The sequence below is a fragment of the Cyrtonyx montezumae genome, unplaced genomic scaffold (assembly GCF_038088225.1).
Source record: "Cyrtonyx montezumae isolate F1298 unplaced genomic scaffold, pur_monq_1.0 scaffold_13, whole genome shotgun sequence".
Classification (NCBI taxonomy): Eukaryota; Metazoa; Chordata; class Aves; order Galliformes; family Odontophoridae; genus Cyrtonyx; species Cyrtonyx montezumae.
Genome location: NW_027071859.1, coordinates 22,336,361 through 22,359,292, shown reverse-complemented (window position 1 = coordinate 22,359,292; position 22,932 = coordinate 22,336,361). Strand labels below are relative to the sequence as shown.

The 22,932-nt window shown below is 37.5% G+C and overlaps 1 protein-coding gene across 5 annotated transcripts in view; it reads right to left on the bottom strand.

Moving 5' to 3' along the window:
- Positions 1-3,865: 3,865 nt before the first annotated feature.
- Positions 3,866-22,932, bottom strand: part of MLIP (muscular LMNA interacting protein) — a 93,677-nt gene continuing 74,610 nt past the window's right edge. For all 5 annotated transcript variants that reach the window (XM_065730807.1, XM_065730808.1, XM_065730809.1 and 2 more), the window contains 3 exons: positions 11,108-11,164; positions 6,054-6,088; positions 3,866-4,175 (listed from right to left, as the gene is read on the bottom strand). In XM_065730807.1, the coding sequence (XP_065586879.1) occupies positions 6,062-6,088; positions 11,108-11,164 (84 nt within the window). In that variant the 3' untranslated portion in view covers positions 3,866-4,175; positions 6,054-6,061. The remainder of the gene's footprint in view (positions 4,176-6,053; positions 6,089-11,107; positions 11,165-22,932) is intronic.

Below are 22,932 nucleotides of genomic sequence, written 5' to 3'. Positions count from 1 at the left end.
AGCATGGGTTCTCAGGGGGTGTTATGCTGCTGTTGCTTGGCGAATGCATACCTATTCATGTTCATATCAAATATGAGGACATTTCTGACCCTACTAGTGACTGCAGGTACCTTAAACCTAAATCTTCTGTGACTGTAAAATCATGGAATCATTAAGGTTGGAAAACACCTCCAAGATCATTTAGTCCAGCTGTCCATCTACCACCAATATTGCAAGCTAAACCATGTCCCCATGTCCCACATCTTCATATTTATGGAACACCTCCAGGGACAGAGACTCCACTAGTTCCCTGGGAAGTCTATTCCAGTGCATGACCACCCTTTCAGAAAAGCAGTTTAGACATACCAATGGTGGAGGTAGTTCTCCCAAACTGATGTCAGAAACCTGAACAGATCATCCACATACCTTACATCCAAGCAGGCTCAGGGGTGTTTGGGATACATGGGAGTATTAATCTGTGTATTACTGCAGTGTGAAAGCCACCAGTCCACTTCTAGAGGAGCCAGCCCACAGAAGTCTCTTTCCTTCCAGTGTAAAGTACTCTATGCCATTGCTTTGCAGTGAATTATTGCACTCTACCACTTCCTGAAGGGGGGTTGTGGTGAGGAGGGGGTGGGCCTCTTCTCCCTGATAAATAACGACAGGACGAGAGGGAATGGCCACAAGTTGCGCCGGGGAAGATTTAGATTAGACCTGAGGAAACATTTTTTCTCTGAAAGAGTGGTCAGGCACTGGAATGGCCTGCCTAGGGAGGTGGTTGAGGCACCATCCCTAGTGCTGTTCAAGAAGCGTTTAGACGAGGTGCTAAGGGATTTGATTTAGTAGTTGGGTAGGGATAGTGATAGAAGGATGGTTGAACTAGATGATCTTGTAGGTCCTTTCCAACCTTATGAACCTATGAACCTATGAACCTATGAATTACTGGAGCAGTAGAATCACAGAATCCTCAGAACTGGAAGGGACCATTAAAGATCATCTAGTCCAACTATCTTGCAATTAATGGAGACATCCACAGCTACATCAGGTTGCCCAGGGCCTGAACCAGCTTCATCTTGAAAGTCTCCAGGGACAAGGCATCTACCACGTCTCTGGACAACCTATTCCAGTTTTCCTAACCTCACTGTATAAGACTTTTTCCTTATATCTAACCTAAATCTACCCTCTTTAAGCTTGAAACCATTTCCCCTTGGTTCTGTCACCACAGATCCTGCTAAAGCGCCTGTCCCCTTCTTTCCTGTAGCTCCTCATTAGATACTGCAAGGCCGCTATCAGGTCACCTCACAGCCTTCTCTTCTCCAGACTGAACAGCCCCAGCTCTCTCAGCCTGTCATAGGAGAGGTGCTCCATCCTTTGGATCATTTTTGTGGCTCTCCGCTGGACATGCTCCTACAGGTCTATGTTTCTTTTGTACTGAGGACTCCACATCCCACACCAGGTGAGGCCTCACCAGTTCAGAGTAGAGGGGCAGGATCACTTCCCTCAAACTGCTGTCCACGATTCTTTTGATGCAGCTCAGGATACAATTGGCCTTCTGAGCTGCGAGGGCACATTTCTGGCTCACATCTAGCTTGCCATCCACCAGTACCCCCAGATCTTTTTCTGCAGGGCTGCATCCAATGCTTTTATCCCTCAGCTTGTATTGATAGTGGATGTTGCCTCGACACAGGTGCAAGAGCTTGCCCAGGAACACCCTGTGTATGGCTAGACGGCACTCCTTCAATCAGTGAGAGCAGTCCTGCAGAGTCACCAGATCATTTTTGATCAGACAACTTTTAAGGTGTACAAAGAGACTGTAAGAATGATGTAGAATGTTTCATATGGAGCATTTACACCTTGGCTGATGCACATAGTAGAGAGCTACAACTAATGAGCTACTATTAATATGCTCACCAGCCTTGGTAAGATGCCTGGTGAGCATACTGGGCAGGCAAGCATCAGTCAAGTGGTAATTGTGCATCCTGGTCCTTGGAACAGGCTAATCCACTGTGTTGCTGAGTTACCACTTTCTGATTCTTTGCTTTTAAGGGTTGTTTTTTTATCCCTCAAGGCATGGACTCTTTACTTCTGAATCCTTGAGCTGCTTCTATTACTCTTTCAACCATACTCCACTTTCTACAATTTTACATTTCTCATTTTGCATAGCTTCAGCTGGTGAACTTTCTGATCTTCAAGCATTTTTCTCATTAAAACTGAGTCAAGACCACAGAGGTGTGCCAGAACAAACCAGCCTTAGGATTCCAGACTGATGAAACCTGCAGCCAATGGCTGCCTTAAGTCTGATGCAGCAAATCATACTTTCTCACATAGTGAACTATGAACCTTCTATCCATAGCCTATATATATCACTGCCCAGATAAACACCTTGTGATTGCCAAATTTCACTTCTGACCATTTGGGCCAACCTTACTATTTTTTGTTTGTTTGTTTGTTTGCCAGCTTGGACTGTAGCACATGGCAACAGTAGAAATATCAGAAGCAAGCACAGGATGGGATGAATACTGTGTATATCAGTCTGTGAAAGAAGATAAGAGAAAGAAAAGGAAAATACAAGCTTTCACTAACATATGCAGTCACTGGTATACTGATGGGAATTTGTAGTTTACTAGGAAATGAATGAATAAAAGCAGAGTAGAGGCATCCAAAGTTGAGCTAAATATATTACACTACTGAAAAAGCAGCATGCATTAATTTTATAGCACTGCTGAAAAAGCAATCAATTCTTTCATGACAACTTTTGCTCTTTATAATCTCCCCTTCAAGGATTTTTCTCTGAATTCTTTTCCCATTAGTCTCTGAGGAACCGACACAGCTGTAATTGCTGACACATTCTCCGTTTTCATTCACAGGCAGAAGCTATTTAAACAGATAGGGATGTGTGTATAAAACATGTAAAGATGAAGAAACTCACCAAACCAGAGGGAAAGAAAGGGGTCCATCCTTTGCATTCCCTACAGCTGTGGTAGTTCTTTCTCTTTCTTCCATTCCTTCCACCCTGGGCTTTGATCTGTTACCTGGACTAATTTAAGGCTAAATTGTACCAAACTATTCTATGATTCAATGATTCTATTTTTCCATTTCCATTTACACAGTTCCACATTTAAGCAGCTTAAATGCAGGTCCAGTAGTACAAAAGGCTGTGTACTCTTAGGACTATTCAATTTAAACTGACTTTAATGTAAACATTTTAATTGATGATTTTATAAATTAGCTCATCATTTTAATTTTAATGGAAGCAGCAGAACACCTCCTTATGATTATTAATCATAACTTCAACATGTAGCACTGCGTGAGGAAGTGTGAGGAAGTGAAGTGCTGTGATGCATAAGCCCCTGGAGTGCATGTACCTGCAGGCTGATGTATAAGGATCAAAGGATCGAGGGATCAGGGAGAAGCCAGTGACTCACACAGGCATAGACAAATGGCATCCTTGGACTTTCACAATGCAGTCTGAAATAAAATTACTTAAGATTCAAGCTCAAACACACAGTCTGTGGAAACAACACAGAGTCAAAATGAGAGAACAGTGTAAGATGTAGAAGAAACTGGTGGCCTGTCAATGTTTGCTAGGAGAGAGCTAGTAGCCTTCACCTACTGGCACTTCCAGGCCAGTGGGGCTGTGAACATCTGATGGCAGGGAAGAACCACTGCACTTACTGCCCACTGTAGGTGCTGACACAAATGTGAATAATTCTATGAGTATTTCACAGAATGTAAGCATCTGCATGATGGCAAAACGTGATCAAGGTGAAGAGCGTGGGAACAATCCTTTCCAATGTTGCTGGCATCCAGTCTCAGCAACTTTAAGTACAAGGAGGTAAATTTACAGAAATGAAAATAATAATCACTACAAACACTTTGCAACAAAAATACACCTTTATTGAATTTCAACATATTATTTCTAAATAAAATATGTTGTGTTATTTTAGGCATCTCTTAAACTGGCAAGCACTTCAAGAAGTGGTATATAAATACGGCACATTTGTGTGTGTATCTCAGGGGTTAATTAGGCTAGTACATAGAATTATCTTTCAAAAGATTATTAGAAATTAGCATACTGGAAGCTTTTTTTTTCTTTTAATGGTGCTTTAGATAACACTTGTATTGTGGATTCCTTCTCAGTGGAGAAAAAGGCCCAAAAATACTCTGTAGTTTTATCTCTTGTTCCTAATTTGAGGCTGTAAAAGAAGAGTTTCCAAATGAACAGAAATAGACAAGAATAGTAAAACTGAAATTAGTAAACTGTGTAAATCAGATAATCTGGCTAATGTAACTCATATTTTCACAAAAAAAAAAAAAAAAGATGATTCAGGGAGTGAAGATGAAGAAATTTTGGCCACTTCTCTTGTTTCAAGCTGTGGGAAAAGGTGCAGCTGGCACTAATCCTGCCTTGTGAAATCCTTCCTGCTTTTGCAGCAGTCTCAGAAAATCTGTTTGCGCACTACCCTCCCATGTAGCTGCATTTGTCCTAATTCTGAATTAAATCCCCCATCCTGAAAATTAGTCCCATCTCTTTCCGTCCTACTCACAGGGAGGTTGGGGAAGTGAGTAATACTCCTTTATAACTATGTGTTATGAGGAGATACAACCCACTGAGCCTCTGCTTGCTCTTTTTTATTTCTATGTGAAGATACCAAAAGCTTTAAATCTTTTCTAAATCTGCCATTCATTTTCCACACCACCAGTTTCTCTTTTTAAAACTGTTCAGAATGGAACACAACACTGAGACTTGTTCTTCAGTAACACTGAACAGAAACAAGGATTTACTTCCATTATACTGTAAGTACTCCCTTCAGTATTTCCTCTGAATGGCATTTTTCATAGGAGCACAGCTTCCCCAACTTAGATTGAGTTTGCAGTCCCCTGTAATCTTCCGATTCTTTCCTGTGTTATTACTGTCATCTCACTTCTATCTGTGCTTTTCACTGTCCCTTGTGATTGTCTTCAGACTGAAGTGGGGATTATCTGTAAATCTGATTAATTTACTGACCATTCAGCCGAGCAAGTAATGTTGTGTAGAGCCAGAAGACAGCACTGTGGAAGTCTATGTGAGGTGTTTTCCCATTTTAGCAACAAATGATTGTTCTCAAAGCTCAGCTTTCCTATCAGTTGCACATCTACCTCATGTGTATTTAATTTAGTCCATATCTGTTCTTCTTACTTATGAATGTCATGTGGGTCTGTGTCAAAGAACTATATCAATCACATCCCTTATATCTATTTTGCTGTCAAAGGAGGAAATGAGATCAACTCGATAGGACTTGTTTCTGACCTGTCCCCTTGCAAGTTCCCTTATGTGCTTACTATCTCTGGATCCCTACCAATGGATTGCTTAATACTTTGTTCCAGCACCTTGGAAATGATATTAAGATTGACTTTTCTGAAATTCTTTAGATCTTCCTTTTATCCTTTGTTAGACATGACATTATGTTTGTCTTTCTGCAGTTTTTGGTGAATTTCCTTATCATGCCAAATGCTGGTTTGAGAAATAGTTTTGGTTAGGCCCTTATAGGTGTTTCATTGGGCTGAAGCTGAATACATTCAGTTCACCTAAGTATTCTCTTTCTATTCTTTTCATACTGTTACGTGCTAAATACGTGCTATATTCAAATATAGGACATTATTTGCAACATGGCACTGTTTAACTGTAAGAAACCATTCATTTTAATGACATGATGTGGTTAGGCACTCAAATATATAAATAAATAAATATATAAAATAATATTCGTTTTATTTTTACTATACATTCTAATTCCAAACCATACCTCAATTCTTTCCACCTGCTTGATTACATCCTACTTAAAATGAATTCAATTTTGACTTTATGCTAAGTAGTGAAATTATTCTCTATTTGTAACAGGTTTAGAATAATAGAATAATAGAAAATTACTCACTAAACAAAGTCAACTTATTATCCGAACACTAAATCATGTTGCTAATGCATCCTACCCTCTTTTGAAAGCAAACACATACACACCAATTTGTTACAATGACACTAAATCTGTAGTTACATATTCTAAGTATGACTGTAATCAAGACAGAAAAACAGTACTCACCATTACAGCTAAACAGAACCTCTTTCACTGGTGACCTGTATTAAAGAAAATAGATCAATAAAAGGTGAAAACAATGGAGAGTTGAGTAGGTACTGCAGTATGTGGAACAGGCACAGTAGTACAAATATTATGCTGGTGGACAATTTCATGAAGCACCTGGTCTTTGTAAAAACTTTCATTTCCTGTACTGTTAGTCTATAATTACGTTTATAGAGCTCTCAGTGCTTTTCATGCACTGACATGTTTGAAGAACAAATTTCAAAAGACAAAGCGTTACTTAGGCTGAATACACAGTAGATGTTTCAAAATCATGTTGGGCTCCCACTTCTTTTTTGGACCACATCCCAGGAGTATGCAGCATGTGGCCACTTTTGTAGTCACCTGGCATGGACATTGTTTTCCTTTCCCTACAAAACGCTTTCCACATTTAGTGGAGCCAAACTGTAACCATGCAACCAAACTGAGGAGGAGGGAGGATTGGAGGGAGGATTGCAGAGTTCTGTATTTATTTGTCTCAGATAAATAACTGGTGATACTAATGATTTAAAATGGTAGTAGTCAGCTGTTCAAAGTCACTGTTCCAGGTGGCATTTCACAGATGACCGTCTGGCACTAGAGAGCTGGGTGGTCGAAGAGCACACAAGCCCATGATGTCTGTGGATGTTACTAACTTGGGGAACAGAGACAGACTGATATGCTGAGAGTACAGCTCTCATTTGCCCTTTGCCAGGCTGGAGGAATGGGCCAGCAGGAACTGTCTGAACAAAGACAAATGCAACATCTTCCATCTGGGATGAATAAGGTAACAGTTCCATAGAGCTAAGGTCACTGACTGGCTGGACAGTCAGAGAGGGACCCAAAGTCTGATTGACTCCAAACTGAACTGGAATTCATACATCTGTGTGGTTGTGAAGTCTAACCTCATATAGGGTTGCATTAATTACAGCAATATGCTAAATGTCATCCCTTCATAGACTGAGAATTATTCTTCTCTGTGGGATGCTAGCATCCTTTTAGTCTTTTTAATATAAATTTTGCATGTAATACATGTAGTGTAATTGTTTTTATAAAAAGCCCAATGGAAATAATATTCAGTAAATTCAGAAAATGCTTTTCCTTGTTAATGCATAGTGATTTCATGCGCTGTCATGTCAACATGCTATTACTGAAACTTATTATTTAAAACAAAATGTTTTTGAAGCTGTCAAAAAGCTGTCAGAAATCCCAAAATACCCATGGTAAATATATATTTCCTGTTGTAAATATGACATGTTATATGTTAGAAAATTTTAATCATTATAAATTATAAACTAATATAAATGATCTACACAGATTTTTTTCACTTTACAAAGGTATGCCATTTGGACCTTTCTATTTATAAGACTACTGCATGTATTCAAATTAGCAGCCCATCGACATATAAAGTTGAAAAACTTATCCCACCTAACATTTGAAATTCTTACTCCCTTAGTAAAAACAGTAGACATTTCTATTTGTAATGCCCATTTGCAACATCTCTAAATTTTCAGTTAAGTGAACTGTTACGATGACAGGGAGAGAGCTCAATGCCGCAGTCCTTGGCTTGATCAAAATAAAGTACAGTGAGACTACTGTTTCAGAGAGGTTCTGTCCACTCTGTTTGTTCAGATTGCAGGTCGTGTTACAGCAGTTCTCGTTTTGGAGGAAAGTGACATCAAATTTGGAACACGATTGCTTTTTTTTAATGTGTGTTACCGTGGCCTTTGCCTTTATTATTTGTTGCCTTATGCTACCTTAGTCTCTATGCCTACCCTCAGTCTATGCTGTGTTCATGAATAACCTAATACTCTCTAGTTCCTTTGGTATTTTATGAATTCTGAACCACAGCAGTGCTACAAAGGCAATTCTCGACCCATCTGTGATCCATTTGGCACCAAATGGAAGAAAGGTGCTTGAGAACGGAGATGATAATGAAACTACTGCAAATAGAGTTCTCTCTAGTTTTGTCTATCTACCATATCTCTGTTCTTGCTTTGACAAGGATTTTCTTTACTTCCAGCTAGAAAGGTATTGAAAGGTACCTGAGGGCTGGGATCATTACAGAATACCTAACCAGCAGCAGCTCTAGGCAGTCTGGATAACCTCAAGGAAAGGGCAGTATGTACCATTCCTTTGCACCTCCCCATAAGAGACAGTCCTCAAGTTGACCTCTACTCTGCATGCTCACCCATCTCAGCTTTTCTATGTCATGGGACTGTGGCTCAGAGATGCCCTATTTCAGACCAGCATTACTGTTGGCCATATGGAGTTAAGATAAAGCAGAGTGATCATGATGCCGAGAAAATGTTTTTTTTGTGAACATTGGGTTTTTCTTTGGAAATCCAGATGCCATTGTTTTTAGCTGGAACAACATTACCTCTGAAACTGTCACTTGGGTTGGATCTTGGTCTAACATAAAGCCACCTACATAAACTCTTTAGCAAAATATAACAAGTACACTTTCTTATATGTAGAATCTGTTAATGATTAATAGAAATGTTGACCTCTGACCGGGTACACTCCTTAAATAGATAAAGAGCAATTTGTAACAGAACTTTGGGTCTTACTGACATTTTCATAGAATTTATAATTTAAAGAACATTTGCAATTACTTTTTATTTTTAAGTGAAGCAGGACAGATTAATTGTTTCCTTTACTGAAGTGAAATCCTGTCTCCACTCAAGTCAATGGAATTGACATTTTCTCATGGGGTCTTTTTATGAATAGTGACCTCACATGGAAAGATGCCAGATATTAAATAATTACTGCAGATTTCTTAGCAATAACAAATAGAAAAGACAAAGCAACAGCTGAAGCAAAAGATTACATGAACCTAAAGTAATTGTATAATAGACTTGGGACTTTCCAAGTCCTATATGAATAAAGGTAATGAGTACATACATTTAGCATCTCCAATGACTTTTTATTACTCTACAGGGTCACACACCATGAAGTGGGAAAAAAATAGGTTAAATGAAGACTGTAACTACTGGAAATTACTATCCTATCTCTTGGTTAGTTTTTACAGGTGTATCCTTCAGATGTCCTCCAACTAAAAAGCAGTGGGTGTAGAGAAAGATTTTACAGGGAGGACAAGTTCACTTGTTTTCCTGCTTTCACAGGAAAGTGACAGATCTGATTTGTTTTGTGTTTTTATATAATGTAGCTGATGCTGCATGAATAGCATACAAATGTAACTTTTTTTTTCCCCCGCAGTGATGAATACTTCACTTTAACAAAAACAATCTCAGTCATTAAGTAGAAAGTAGGAAAGTCTCTTCTTCTCCCTCTCATCCTTCCTAAAGGTCAAGGAAATGTTTATGTTTCACTGTGCATGTGACCATCTGTTCTTTTTCTGGAAATACATAAATCATGCTGACTTTCTCACACAACCTTTTTAGCTCTGAGGGGGTAAAACTGTGGAAGAAGTTAAGTATGAGCTTACAAGTAATTTTAGATAAAGAAAAAAGGGTTGGTGAGGGCAGAGACAGAGAAATAAGATTTGATTACAGCAGTAAGAATAATGTTGGCCTTATCACTTGACAGAACTTTTCCTAGCCAGTTCTACATCCAAACATAACTTCACTGATAATAAAGGATATATTAAGTTAGGTGGAGCCTCATGTGTTACATAAACCCATAAAGCATAAATTCAGCACTAACAGTTGCTTGAGTCAGGAGAGTTTCCTATCAAAAAGTGCAAAGGCAAAAAAAAATAAAAATTAAAATTGAAAAAGCACCTATCATCTGAGAAGCTGATCAAGCTATTAATTGTCTAATTTTGTTTTGTGAAGGCATCCTGAGGCTTACGTTGGAAAGATCTACCATATAAACCATAATAACTGCCCTTGTGAAAACCAGGGAGTAGCCAGAGAGGCCAGGAGTGCACATGAAAATATAGGAGGCCGTGCTGCTTTCATCACTTACATTCTTCTGGTGCTGAACAGCAGTCTGACAATCCACCTAGTGAGATGCTTACCTTTTTTCTCTCCCCTTTTTCTATTTCTTAATCTTTTTACAGTTCACTTTACCCAAGATGAACTGTAAGGATATATTGACAGGCTCTGTCAACAAACTGAGAAGTCAGTCAACATGCGTCCAACTCCATTCTGCCTCCAACACATGAAGGTCTTGTCCTCAAAACTCCCCCAACATTTATAAGAGAATAACATATTTTGTAGCAATTATTGGCAAGTGCCCATGTTGGTTTTTTTATAATGCTCATTTTGCCACTTTTAACAAGACTAGAATCTTGTTTTAAAATAAGAAAGGAAAAATAGTGTGTTGCAAAAAAATGAAATTATCATTTATTTTCATGTTGTTAAAACCATCTAAAAATTTGTGAAATAATTATGGAAATGTTCCCAGTAACTAAAAGAGGTGTCAGTAGTAATAGTATTTCTAAAATAATGCTGAACATGTCTTTTATTATGGATGTCCTATTATAGTTCAAGTCTTCAGTAATCAAGTATATGATAGTTAATCAAATTACATATGTAATTTACACTGAGCTTAGAGATGTGAAACAAGTAAGCAATCCACCACTGAGTTTAGATTTCAAGTAGACTTATGTCTTTCTTCAGAAGCAAATAAAACTGGCATTGAATGCTTATACTGGGCAAACCATCCCTCCACATACTGTCAGATGCTTTCTTGACAGTCCTTTATGAAATTCTAAACAACCAATTGTCCCAAGTGCTTCTGGCATCTGGTATTTGAAATAGAAACCATACCAGTGACTGAAAACTGGGAAATGCATAACTTAAAAAATTCCATTTGCTGCATCCCACTAGCACATACCAGAAACCTGAAGTGTAAATATTAGTGTTACCCCAGATTTACACAAATAGGATAGTCTCCAAAACAACTTTTCTTTTTTCTTCATTAATCACCAAGTAATACACATGTACCCCATACACTGGTCAAAAGCTGATTCAGGAACTCACTACATTTTTGATCTTTGTCTCATACACATGCTACACAAATGATAATGCCAGCATGCAAATGCATAAACCTATGAAATGTTAACTGATTACCTCCTTGGAGCTGAGTGTTTCATTTTCTGGAATTGGCACTATGGGATGACCGGGCTGCTGAGCAAGATGTCACAGGTTGAAGAGAGCATGAAGTTAAAAACAGGAAAGTAAAAAAAAAAAACAGTAATCAGTTTCTATCTATAACAAAGGTTTAATAATGAAAGCTAGTACCCTCAGTCATTGAAATAGCAATACAGCAGTGCTCAACAGAATCTGTGTATTTATTACTCCTTGTCTGTATGAAAATCTCATTCAACATATGGCTTGTTCTCTGTTGTATCATCTTCCCATAATTGTAAGGGAGGGATAAATTACTTTCTACTTTGAAAAAAAGTATCTCAAGACAAATTCACAGCAAGGGCATCTGCCTTAAATACATTCAGTATGAGACTGAATGAATTCAGTATAAGGCATGCGAAGTTATTTAAAACTGTGGTCGTATTTCCATTATTTTAATATCTGTCATCTTAAATTAGGTCCAAAAGACCTCTATTTGATCTTAAATTTCATAAATATAAATAATGAAAACATTTAAATAAAAAAGCAATAATTAGCATGTTCAGAACTAAATGTATAATTTCCCAGTGTTTTGAGTGTAATAAAGTTTAATGGATGTAACTCAAATGATGAACCACACAAATTTCAATAAGATTTATGGAGAATATAGGTAAATAGATAAGGCAGAGCTTGTACGGGTAACATTAAGGTCAGAAATTTGTGAGGCTTTCAGACAGAACAACCTAAACATCTTCTTTAGAGCAAAAGACACTGAAAATATTGGGGTTATGGTATTTTAGAATTGTGGAAATATAATGTAGAAAGAACCTTGCAATTATCAATCTAGCAAAAGCACTACTTTGTTTTCATATTTAGAACTAATAGTAAGCTATCATATGATGTGATATTTAAGAAAAAAATTATGGTCTTTCCCCAGGAAAATTAATTTTGAAACAGCTTTTTAAGAAACTGATCTGCCAAAATGTCTCTATACGGAAAGTGCGACACTGAAATGACATATACTCAGTTTATATTATGGAATTGCTATTTATTGCTCTCCTCTTTTGAAAATTTTCATTTTCAGTGAAGCAGGAGCCAACTCTTACAACAACAGCAGCAGCTTTGAAACATTTGTCTTTTCCATTTATTTATTTATTTATTTTTCAAATGGAAAAGCAAGACAATAACTTCAGTTTAGGTTTTAATTTTAATTTGATTTAATTTATAGGCCATGGAACAATTTTAGACAACAGAGTATTAAAGAAGGGGTAAAGAGACTTGACTTTCTTGGCAGCAATATCCCTCCCATGCCACAGACTCCTGACTTCAGCCAGCATAGCCACTGAGCAATTCTACTGCTATGGTGAAACTCTTACAACAAACACAGGCAATATTTAACAGTTTACATGGGAGAGATTATTCCCATTTCCAAACACTGCATGCTGCAGCTACTGAAGCTGGGCAATCCTTGACTATAACATAGGTACAATATTCTAGCTTCACTTGCAGTGTCTTCATAAGCTTATTTCAATTAAATGAACCCTGTGATTAATTACATATTGTCTCACAAGAGTAGAGCATCTCTGTATTCCAGGAGAAGTAAAAAGATAATTACAAAAAGAAGACAGAAGATATTGATCATTTTCTGCTTACTTTCTGATGTGCAAAACCTCTGAGATGTCCACTTATTGCAAGAAAGAAATTCTCCCAAGTCAGGTAGCAATCTGAGAATACAGCAACTCTTTTTCTCAAGTTGCACATTCAGCCAATCAATGAAAAATGTACTTTTATTGTGTTTATTGTCCTGGCCTTTCTTGCCAGGACTCATTGCCAACTACATTCACCTAAAATGCCTCACTGAGTCCTAATTTTTCCTTACTTTGTTTCTTGAGTACAAGGTCTCATGTCACTCTTAGACCTGACTAATAATCATCCTTTTTTGTCCAAAAGATCTGTTAGCTTATTTTATTTTGATAGCACCTTCTTTTCAAGATAGACAACATTTATTACAGTCCCCGTGGATAATGAAAAAAATCTTTTCTGGACAGGCACTCTTAATATTGATTTCTCTGTAGATGCTTAATTGAAGGAAAACAAGTGAAAGATCATCAAGGACGTCACAGATCAATGGTGGAAAGAATAATACAGAAGAAGGATAAAGAAAAACTGAGTAACATACAATGTGCTTTAAAATGTCTTCTGTCACATAACTGCAAAGAAGGAGTTATCATAGAAGAGTGCATATATTCTTTTACTCAGATTTCTGAAGATCTGACTTGCCATTTGCCATTACTTGGGGTCTGGAAAGTCACACCTAGATAGATTTATTAGACTTCAAGTAGTACTTGAGTGAATATGGAGCACATAAGAGAAGTACTACATTCCTTTTGCTGAAATAAAACTTAGTCTTTCAGGTCCCTAAAGGGAAGAGAGTTGGGCAGTAGCTCTACCACTGCCAACAGCAAAGGAGATGAGTGTCTTGGCCTGGGTGACTTCATCTTTACAACCTAAAGGCAAATTCCTCTGTTATTTCCTTCAAGTGTCATCATAACCTGAAATGTGCAAGCCTTGTTGTGGAATAGGCCCCATGCCTGTCCTCACAGAGTTTAACTAAAAGTCTTCAGTCTTATCCCTTTCTCTGTGATTTTTCCTTGCAAATATGATTCATGTATTCTGGAGTTCATATTGCTCAAGCCCAACAAGTAGGATGGAAAAACCTGTGTTTGTTTTCTGCAGCAACGTGTATAAGGACCTGATTCTTCTGAGAGAAAGCAATGTAAGGTTTAACCTCTGCAGAAGGTATAATGTTATAAAAAGGTATAAAAATATATACACTATAATTGTCTGTCCCAGGTGTCTGGGCAAGTACTAAATGAGGGCACTGGCATCTGTGCTTTTATCCTCTCTGCAAGCTGGTCAGCACAAGGTGCTCAGAGGTTGCTAACAGGACATACAGCCTAACAGATTGAACTCAGGCTTGCACCTGGCTCATAGTACAACTTACAGACCAAAAATATCCTCAGAATATGATGATAATTTATCTGCAAAGTTGAGATCAACAACAGAATACCAGAAAAACAGCTTAAAAGATCCAAAAATGCAAGGTAGGCAGAAGAAGGTAGAATTAGGCATTTCTTACTAGATATCATGTGACTGTCATCCCTCAGTCATAGAGGAATGTGCCCACGTACACAAGATATAAAGTGAGAATGAAATTTGGACTATGTACTTTTTACTGGAGTGCTGTCTGCATGAAACCTCAGCATGTACTGTTACTGTTACATGGCAGTTTTTCAACCCTGGCACAAAGCAGCTGACAAGAAGCCCTATTTTTTTTTTCTACAAATTTAGAAGGATTGCATGTGTTTATGACAGAGGATGACAATACTGCTTTTTAAATTTCTCTTACTGATCCTTTTGCCAGTTAAAAAAATCTGCAATATTCTTTTACAGTTAATTTATTGTTATTTCTAAGCCTCACTCAGTCTCTGTTGAATTATTTATAAGGACAGTGAAAGAATAAACTAGACAAATCTCTAGTTGCGGTTGTGAAAATTGTACTGAAGAGATTAGAATATCCTGACAATATGTAAGTATTTGCAGCATGTAGGTTCAAAGGGAAGTTACCCATCTGGCCAGAACAGACTCAGCCAAGGCCTAGAAAAGAGGTACTTACATAACATCGTAGATAGACTTTTGTTCATTTAGTTCTGTAGAGTAATCAGTGAGATATATTTACCTTTAAAAGGTCAATTTACCTTTATTGTACTATGAATCACAGCAGCCTATAAACTAATATAAAGTCTTCTTAAGTGTTTTCAATGTAAGACCTGTTTCACAAGTCTAAGTCCCTTTCAAGAGGATCCGCAACCTTTAACAACTGAGAAACAGGTTTTAAACTCTTTGGAACCAGTAAGAGGTGATCACAGAACTGTAGAAGTTGGAAGTGACCTCTGGAGATCATCTCGTCCAACTGTTCTGCTACAGCTTTAGGTTACACAAGAAATGGAACAGATATTTTCAGTATCTCCAGACAAGAGACTCCATTGCCTCTCCAGGCAGCCTGTACCACCACTCTGTCAGCTTCACTGCAAAGAAGTTTTTTCTCATGTTCATATGGGACTTGCTGCATTCTAGTTTGTGCCTAAATGTACATAAGAAATGTTTCAAATATAGTAACATTAGGACATGCACTTATATATCATTCTTTCAAAATACTACTTGGTCTTTAATCTACTTTGACAATAAATTAGATACCCAACACTCTTATAAAATATAGGGTAATTCCTTCTCAATAGGATAAATTACTAGTTTCTCACTAGTTCAAAAACTAAAAATGCTTGCTTACAGAGGTGTAACTAACAAACTGTTTTTATAAAAGTTCTTCATGGATAACCACTTTTTCTGCATAGAAGTGCATGAAAACCAGGGTACAAAGACACATCCTTATCAGGAGAGCAAGGACTACCTTCAACAAAAGAGAGGAAAAAAAAGTAATGGAAATAGACAATTTATAATTATAATGTATATTGTCTCTCTGAAATAACACACTATAAAATCACTTTCAAAGATTCAGTCAGTTAAGTAACCTATTCTTTTGCATGTACCATCTCTGTATGAGAGGAAATATGAAGCAGGAATGGTGATTGCCATGAAGACTTATACTGTGTCTTCAACCAAGCATGCAATAAAGGATATTTGCTGACTTGTAAATCATTATTACACATTAATATTACTTTGCTTTTTTAATATCAAAGATTTCAAATCTCTCTCCAGATATTGATTAGTACCTACACAAGATGGATAACATACACACACACTCTTCTCTGACAGGTTCTCATAGGATAGAACTTTGGAGTTTCACCCAAGCAAAGTGCAATGGAAATCTTTTTATTAGCATAAGTAGAGGCAGCTGCAGTTGCAAGGTTTCGTGGAAGGGAATCCTTTACTCAGAAGTAGAATGGATAGTGTATAGGTGAAGATGCACACAGACTTAATTTCCCCTTGGCTAACTTTTCTGAGGCCTGGTATGATGTCTCATGCAAGGCTAGTTCAAGAGGGTTGAGAATTTTCTGCCGAAGTTATTTTTTAATGAAAAATTATTAGCAACAGAAAAATAGAAAAGTAAAGCTTTCTGAAAGAAAGAAAAGATAAACACCAACAACCACTTTTATTTCTCACATGGACTTCAATTCTCACCTTGAAAGTAAAAAATGAAATGTTAGAAGAAATCCTGTCCATATCAAGAATATTGTATTCTCTGACCTAACTATTTCTTTTCTCATCTCTTCTGTAAAATATTAAAATGTAACTTCACTGTCATTGCACTTTGTAGGAAATACAGGAAAAGCCACTAGCTGTGAGCTAATTGAGTTCTGTACTTTGTCACGAGGATGATTTCACTAATGTGATTGATTGGAGCTGATGGCCAAGAAGGATACCAAGCCTGTATGGAAGACTCAAGACACACGAATCCAAACCCACACAAGAAAAGAAGTGAGGCAGCAGGGTAGAAAGTGTCTTCTAATGACACAGATTAGTACTATCTGATTTGGATTAGTTCATATGATGCAAATGATACATTTAGAATTTGGGAGCATTTCAACATTTTCAAGTTTTCATTTGTATCAGAAAGGAGAAAAAAGGTGTCAGAATTTTCAGTATCATAAGCGCTTGAAAAGTTATTGTCATACTGACTATAGTTTGCTAACAAACTGACAGAAACTGAATCACTGCTTTGAAGATGTGGATGCTTTCCTGTCCCAAGAAGGAAGTTATTGTTCATTGTCTCAGAACTGCCCAAGAACTTTAAACTTCATTACTTTCAAATTCCAGGCAAAAGCATGAAATGAAATTAATTTTCAGAGCTGATTTTCCTCTCACATATTTTCTCCCCAAATCAGAAGCATAATTGAACAAGACCTGTTTCCTGAGTAAATTTTCAATGTGGCAAAGTTGCACTGACCTCAATTTTGACCTTAGATACTTTAAATCCATGTCCCAAATTTTAACTGAATCATCAATCTTCATGAGTACATATGAATGTCAACTAATATACTAAAATTTGCATAAATATTCTGTCTAACTACTAATAGCCACAACTGACAGCAGAAAAAGTTAGTACAATACAATTTAGAGTTTATATGACCTCTTCATCAAAGTTCAAAATGCTTTGCCAAAATAAACTCCAAGGTAATGCCTTGAAGATCATAACATTTCTGAAACATAGGTAAATAATATTTTAATTAAATCAAGCTACATGGATGTTCTTGAAATTTCAACAGAATTAATGGTATTCTGTATTGTTTTTAACATAACTGAATGTGGAGTTAATTTAGGCTATATTACAGAATGTGTACTGTACCAATACCTGCAATAAAAGTTAAGTGAGTTCTAATTGCATCAATTTTCCCTTTGAAATTTACAGTTTTCAAAGGTTCATCAGCTTTCTGTGCTTACATTCCCTTGATGACTAAGAAGAGTCATTTACAGTCTTAAAATGCAGCAGGAAATTCTCAAGAAACATTTGTGGTCGCTGAGTTCTAAGATATCCTTTATAGCTCTGGGTATTTTAAGGTAGCTTCCATTCATTATAATTTCCATGCTCTTTGACTGTTTTTTCACTGCCTTTGGTAAAAAACTTTTAATATGCTGGTTTCTGCCCTTTGGCCACAACAACCCCAGGCAAGGCTACAGACGTGGGGCAGAATGCCTGGAAGACTGGGTAGAGGCTGAACATGAGCCAGCAGTATGCCCAGTCAGTCAAGAAGGTCAATGGAATACTGGCATGTATCAGAAATAGTGCTGCTAACAGAAGCAGGGAAGTTATTTACTCAGCACTGGTGAGGCCATACCTTGAGTACTGTGTTCAAAGTCCCTCACATCAAGAAAGATATTGAGGCCCTGGAGCATGTCCAGAGAAGCTGTGAGGAGTCTGGAGACTTTTCACAAATCTTATGAGGAGTACAACACTACAACTACCTGAAAGGAGTGGCAAGATGTGGGTCAGCCTCTTCTGCATAACTAGCAATAGGACTCAAGGGTCTTGAGTTGCACCAGAGGAGATTCAGGCTGCACATTAGGAAAAATTTCTTCTTCTAAAGAGTGGTTAGGCACTGGAAGAAGCTGCCCAGGGAAGTGGTTGAGTCACCATCCCTGGAGGAGTTCAAGAAGTGTTCAGATGTTGTACTAAAGGGATATAGTGGGGAAATATTTTTGGTAGGATTATTGTGGAGATCTTTTCCAACCTTTGTGATTCTATCACTCTATCATTGTTTCTCACATAGGTCACCTGCTCATCAAATCTTGTTTGAATTTTTTCCCATATTTTTGCTTCTGTTTTTATAGTTTTGTTTTTGTGTTTATTACTCTGTTACAAGAAAAGTCACAGCCCTAGGAACGGCTCCCATTTGCCCAACTATTAATAGAAATTTATCATTTTCTTTTTCCTCCAGTTTCAAGTTCCTTTGGAAATGGAGTTGTATCCAGCCCAAATCCAGTCCATGGATTAAGTTCCTAGCAGCAGCAGCTTCTAAGCTATGGCAAGTTTGCACTCATCATCATGGGGCATGTCATAGAATTGTCTTCACAAACCAATAGAAATATATATATATAGAAGAAATCAGGAGTGTTGAAGTGTTTCAGCTGCTGTATTTCTTTTGGTTGTTGTCCTAAGATGTGTTAAACTGAAGATAGAGAATGAAAAGATATCCCAGAGAGGGTTTACTTAGTTGGGCCAGATTTTCTGCGACATTTGATATTGTTGTATGTGTTAAAAATGTCTGCTTGAAATCCACTGTGCAAAATCATCCTAGAAGGCCAGGCATAAAAACTCAAGATTTAAATTATGTAGAGACTTCTAAGAATGAAGACAAAGCATTTCAGAGCATTTACTGGTGTTTGAAACTGCTTTAGGCCATCCCAGCAGACACAACCCATATAAATGAGAAGGAAGAAGTCATCAGAAAAGTTCTACTTGTGTTCCAAGAGGAAACCTGGGACACTCTGGTCAAAGTATTCACTGTGCACACTTTGACTTCAAGGCCTGTAAGGGGTCTGATCCCATTGTGTTCAAAAAAATAATGTTTTGTGTGAGTGTTTTTTAAATGGATAGAATTACACTGAAAAAATGCCAGACTTCTAGCTTTATCAGCTTCTCCTAGTGGAAATAAAGACAGCAAGGCTCTCAGAATTGCCTAACTGCCCAGGCCAAAAGGAGTGACACAACTATCAATCCCTTTTTACGTTCATAAGAGTTGTCTCTATACAAGTGGGTAGTAGAGCTCTTTCCACAGAGTGCTAGACTTAAGACAACTCCATGTTAAGTGTATGTTTCTTTCTCTGTTTCTCTTTGAGCATGAGCTGCCTTCCTATCTGTTGATAATTTGAGGACTTCGAGCAAAGCAATTGATTACCAAGTTAAGATATTGCTGAAGTACTTTAAGATAACTGCTCTTCTTTGAAGACATGCTGAGAGACAACTGTAGGAGCATTTCCTGTGGACATTATCAAACTGAGTCCAAAGTAATAGAAATGTCACCTAAGTATGATGATAGGATTAAAATAACTCACCAAGCTCAAGGAATGCAAAAAAAGACTTTTTATAGAGGACAGATACAGAGGACCCAAACATTATTAAGCATTAATATTTCCTCAGCTAGGAGATCCAACTTATAACACAGAACTAATTACCTGGCTTGTTTTCCTCTCTCTCTCTCTCTCTCTCTCTCTCTCCCTTTTTTTTTTTTTTTTTTTTTTTTGTTCCCTATACTAAAACAATTGGTCTGGATCACAGATAGCAGAAAGCTGATCAATCACGATACACCTACACACCTACACAAGGACAGATGTAGAAATTCAGCATTTAAATATCAAAGTTCAGAAGAGAGAAGGAAAGTCTCTTCTGAAAATAAAAGCATCTGGGATGATGTCTGGGAGGAAAAAACTTTTCCATGGCAACCCCGAAAGGCTGCTGCGTTCACAGAATGTCAATTCCCACTATGCTGCTATTAATCAAACTCCAGTGAGGAAGAGATTGGATGGTGGGGTAAACACCACTGATCTCATTTAAAAAAATAATAAAGATTCTCTTTAAATATTTTGCTTACTTATCAGCTTTCAGACCTGCAGCTGATTACAGAAGGGGCCCTTCCAACAAGACAACATTCCATGATTTCAAGAAAACTCTATTTACATCCAGAAAAACAAATGAAAATGTCTTGAGCCTAAACTCAAAACACTAATAGAAATTAGTCCTCTGAAAGACTGGTCCTGTAGCAACTTCTTCTATGTCTGACAAGGTATGAAAATGGTCATTTTTTAACACTTTCTCTTTCAAAAATTCAGACCCTCCAATCCATTTTCAAGACAGTGCTGCTATATATTTAACCGATCGGAAGATTTCCAGAGAGGCAAACCTGAATTGCACACTCAGCCCATGCTGACAGGAACAGAAAAGGCAGACTGAGTCAAGGGGGACTTGGTAGACAGTGCCAGCTGTGTAGTTGCATCTCCACCCCATCTCTGCTTTTTCATTGCCTTCTACTTTTAAAATGAATACCTGTTTCCCAAAAAATTATGCTCTCTGCACTGACAGATATTTACATTGATTACTCCTCTACATGCTTCTGAGCTTCTGTGACTGATCTGATGGGCAGAAATGTCCTTTCCCTTAACAGAGTAAATGACTCAGTTGTAGCTGGCAGGAGCAGGATCAACAAAGGAATTGACACCTGTAAATTGAAAGTGCACTTCTATCGTGCCACATGCTGTCCTGATTTCTTGCAGCCCTTCTGTACAGAAGGAGCCTAGATTAGCTGATTATGCTGAGATGTCTCAGAATGAGAGAAAATCAGGCTCCCTTGGCCCCCCGGAGTACATGCAGTGGACATATATCCCTGAAGACCGCCTCCTAACAAGGACTGCAATACAAGAGGCAGAGGCTATTTTCTCCCTCAGGAGAGGGAGACTCTGCTGCCTCTCAGGATCCCCAGAGAGTAACAGAAGGCTTGTGCTGGCAGCTGAGCTCTTCCACCCTACACAGTCATCAAATAAAAACTGGGGGGATTCCCCTCAGAATCAAGCTTTGTAATCAACCACAGAGCTAAGTGTTACCTCAAAGTCTCTGTCACTACAGTAGTTGCAGTCTAGTCCACCTTTTGGAGCTATTTTATTTCAGCAAAAACGAACTTTTCTAATATAAGAAGCTCAACTCATTACGTTATTTTATTTCAGAAGAAACTGAAGCAGGACTCCTATTCACTTTAATTGGTCTGCTGATTAAAGAAAAAGAAACATGACCATCCACTGTAACAGTATGTCCAGTAACAACCACCTCAAAAGTGTGGCTTGTCAAGAACAGCGAGTAAAGAAATCTTTACAGGTCTGTCTTTCAGTTTTATTTCTGAAATTTCATTGGTATTGAAGATTCAGGTATCCAATGGGTCTTCAAACACAAACAGCCTGGTTCTGGCTCTAGGATGACTAAAGAACAGCGTGGTATTCTTTCAGTAAATTATTTCACATAAACAGCTGCCATCTGCTTATGCCTTGAGACAAAAAAAAAGAAAAAAGAATTATATCTATTTTAGGAGCCCACCACCTCTAGCTTCTCTAATATAAGAAGCAGAAATGTGATCACACTGATTTTGTGTTTGTTGTTTGTTGTTAGTTTTGTTGATGAGTGTGTTGTTTTCTTCTTTTTTAAAACACCATTTCTGAGCAAATTCTTGCATAGGGTAACTTTGGGGTGGAAATTTCAGGTGAAAATTAGCAACTCCATTCATCAACAGGTCTTATCCATCGTCAAGAGTATTTTTATAACATATTTTTAAAGGATGTAAAGAATCAATGGCAGTGAGCTTTGCCCTCTAGTGGAAAATGATATAAAAGACAACACTTGGAAACACCACTCTTAATAGCCCTTAGACAGTTCATGGTTGAAATATTAGTTATGTTCATGTACATAAATATGACAAATGTATAATCTGGACACTGACTATCTTTTTTTATTCCGTTTTTATTTTTATTTTTTAATTCAGTGTTTACTGAATGGCTGGAGAGACAGCAAGTAAGTCAAGACACAGATCTCTTACTGCAACGGGTGATGAGCAGTAAGGGGAAACCCTAAGAAACCTTAAGAAATGACAGACCCTGTTTAGCAGAGAATAGAAATAAATTTTCTAAACATTTATGTTGTTTACACAATAGATGTAGCAATTTTACCTTTCAACTTTTAAGAAAAATTTAATGGTAAATCAAGTTATGGTGACAGCTGCCCAAAGAATTCCCAAAAAGAATAGTGCTCTCAAAATTTTTTCTCGTTCTCTCCAAAAGGTCTATTTATATGTATATATCTTAAGGGATTGGAAGACAGGACTATCTACTTTAAGTAGATTAAGAGTTGCTCACAGAAAAATGCAAATATCATCATTTTATGCACTCTTGACCAAAGTCTGGAGCCCATTTTGTTCACACAAGAAAATGAATGATGATGGGAAGTCAATCAAAAGTGCAAATATTTGGTCCATTTTTGACTGAATCTTCATAGCAGTCAGTATTAAGGCCTCTTCTAAAACACAGATCTCCCAGTGATCTCCTTTGATGACATAACCATTTAAAATGCTACTGCTACAAGAGTATTTGAAGGAAAATTAAGACGTTTTCTTTAATAGAAAATAGCCCTCTTCAGTGACTTCTGAGCTATGGATGCTGCAGCTCCACACCGGAAAGCTGCAAACTTAAAGAGAGACCAAGTTTTATATGAAAATAAGAATGTGCCTATTTTTATATAAACACACAGAGGGGCTGCTTCAAAAGTAATACTTCCC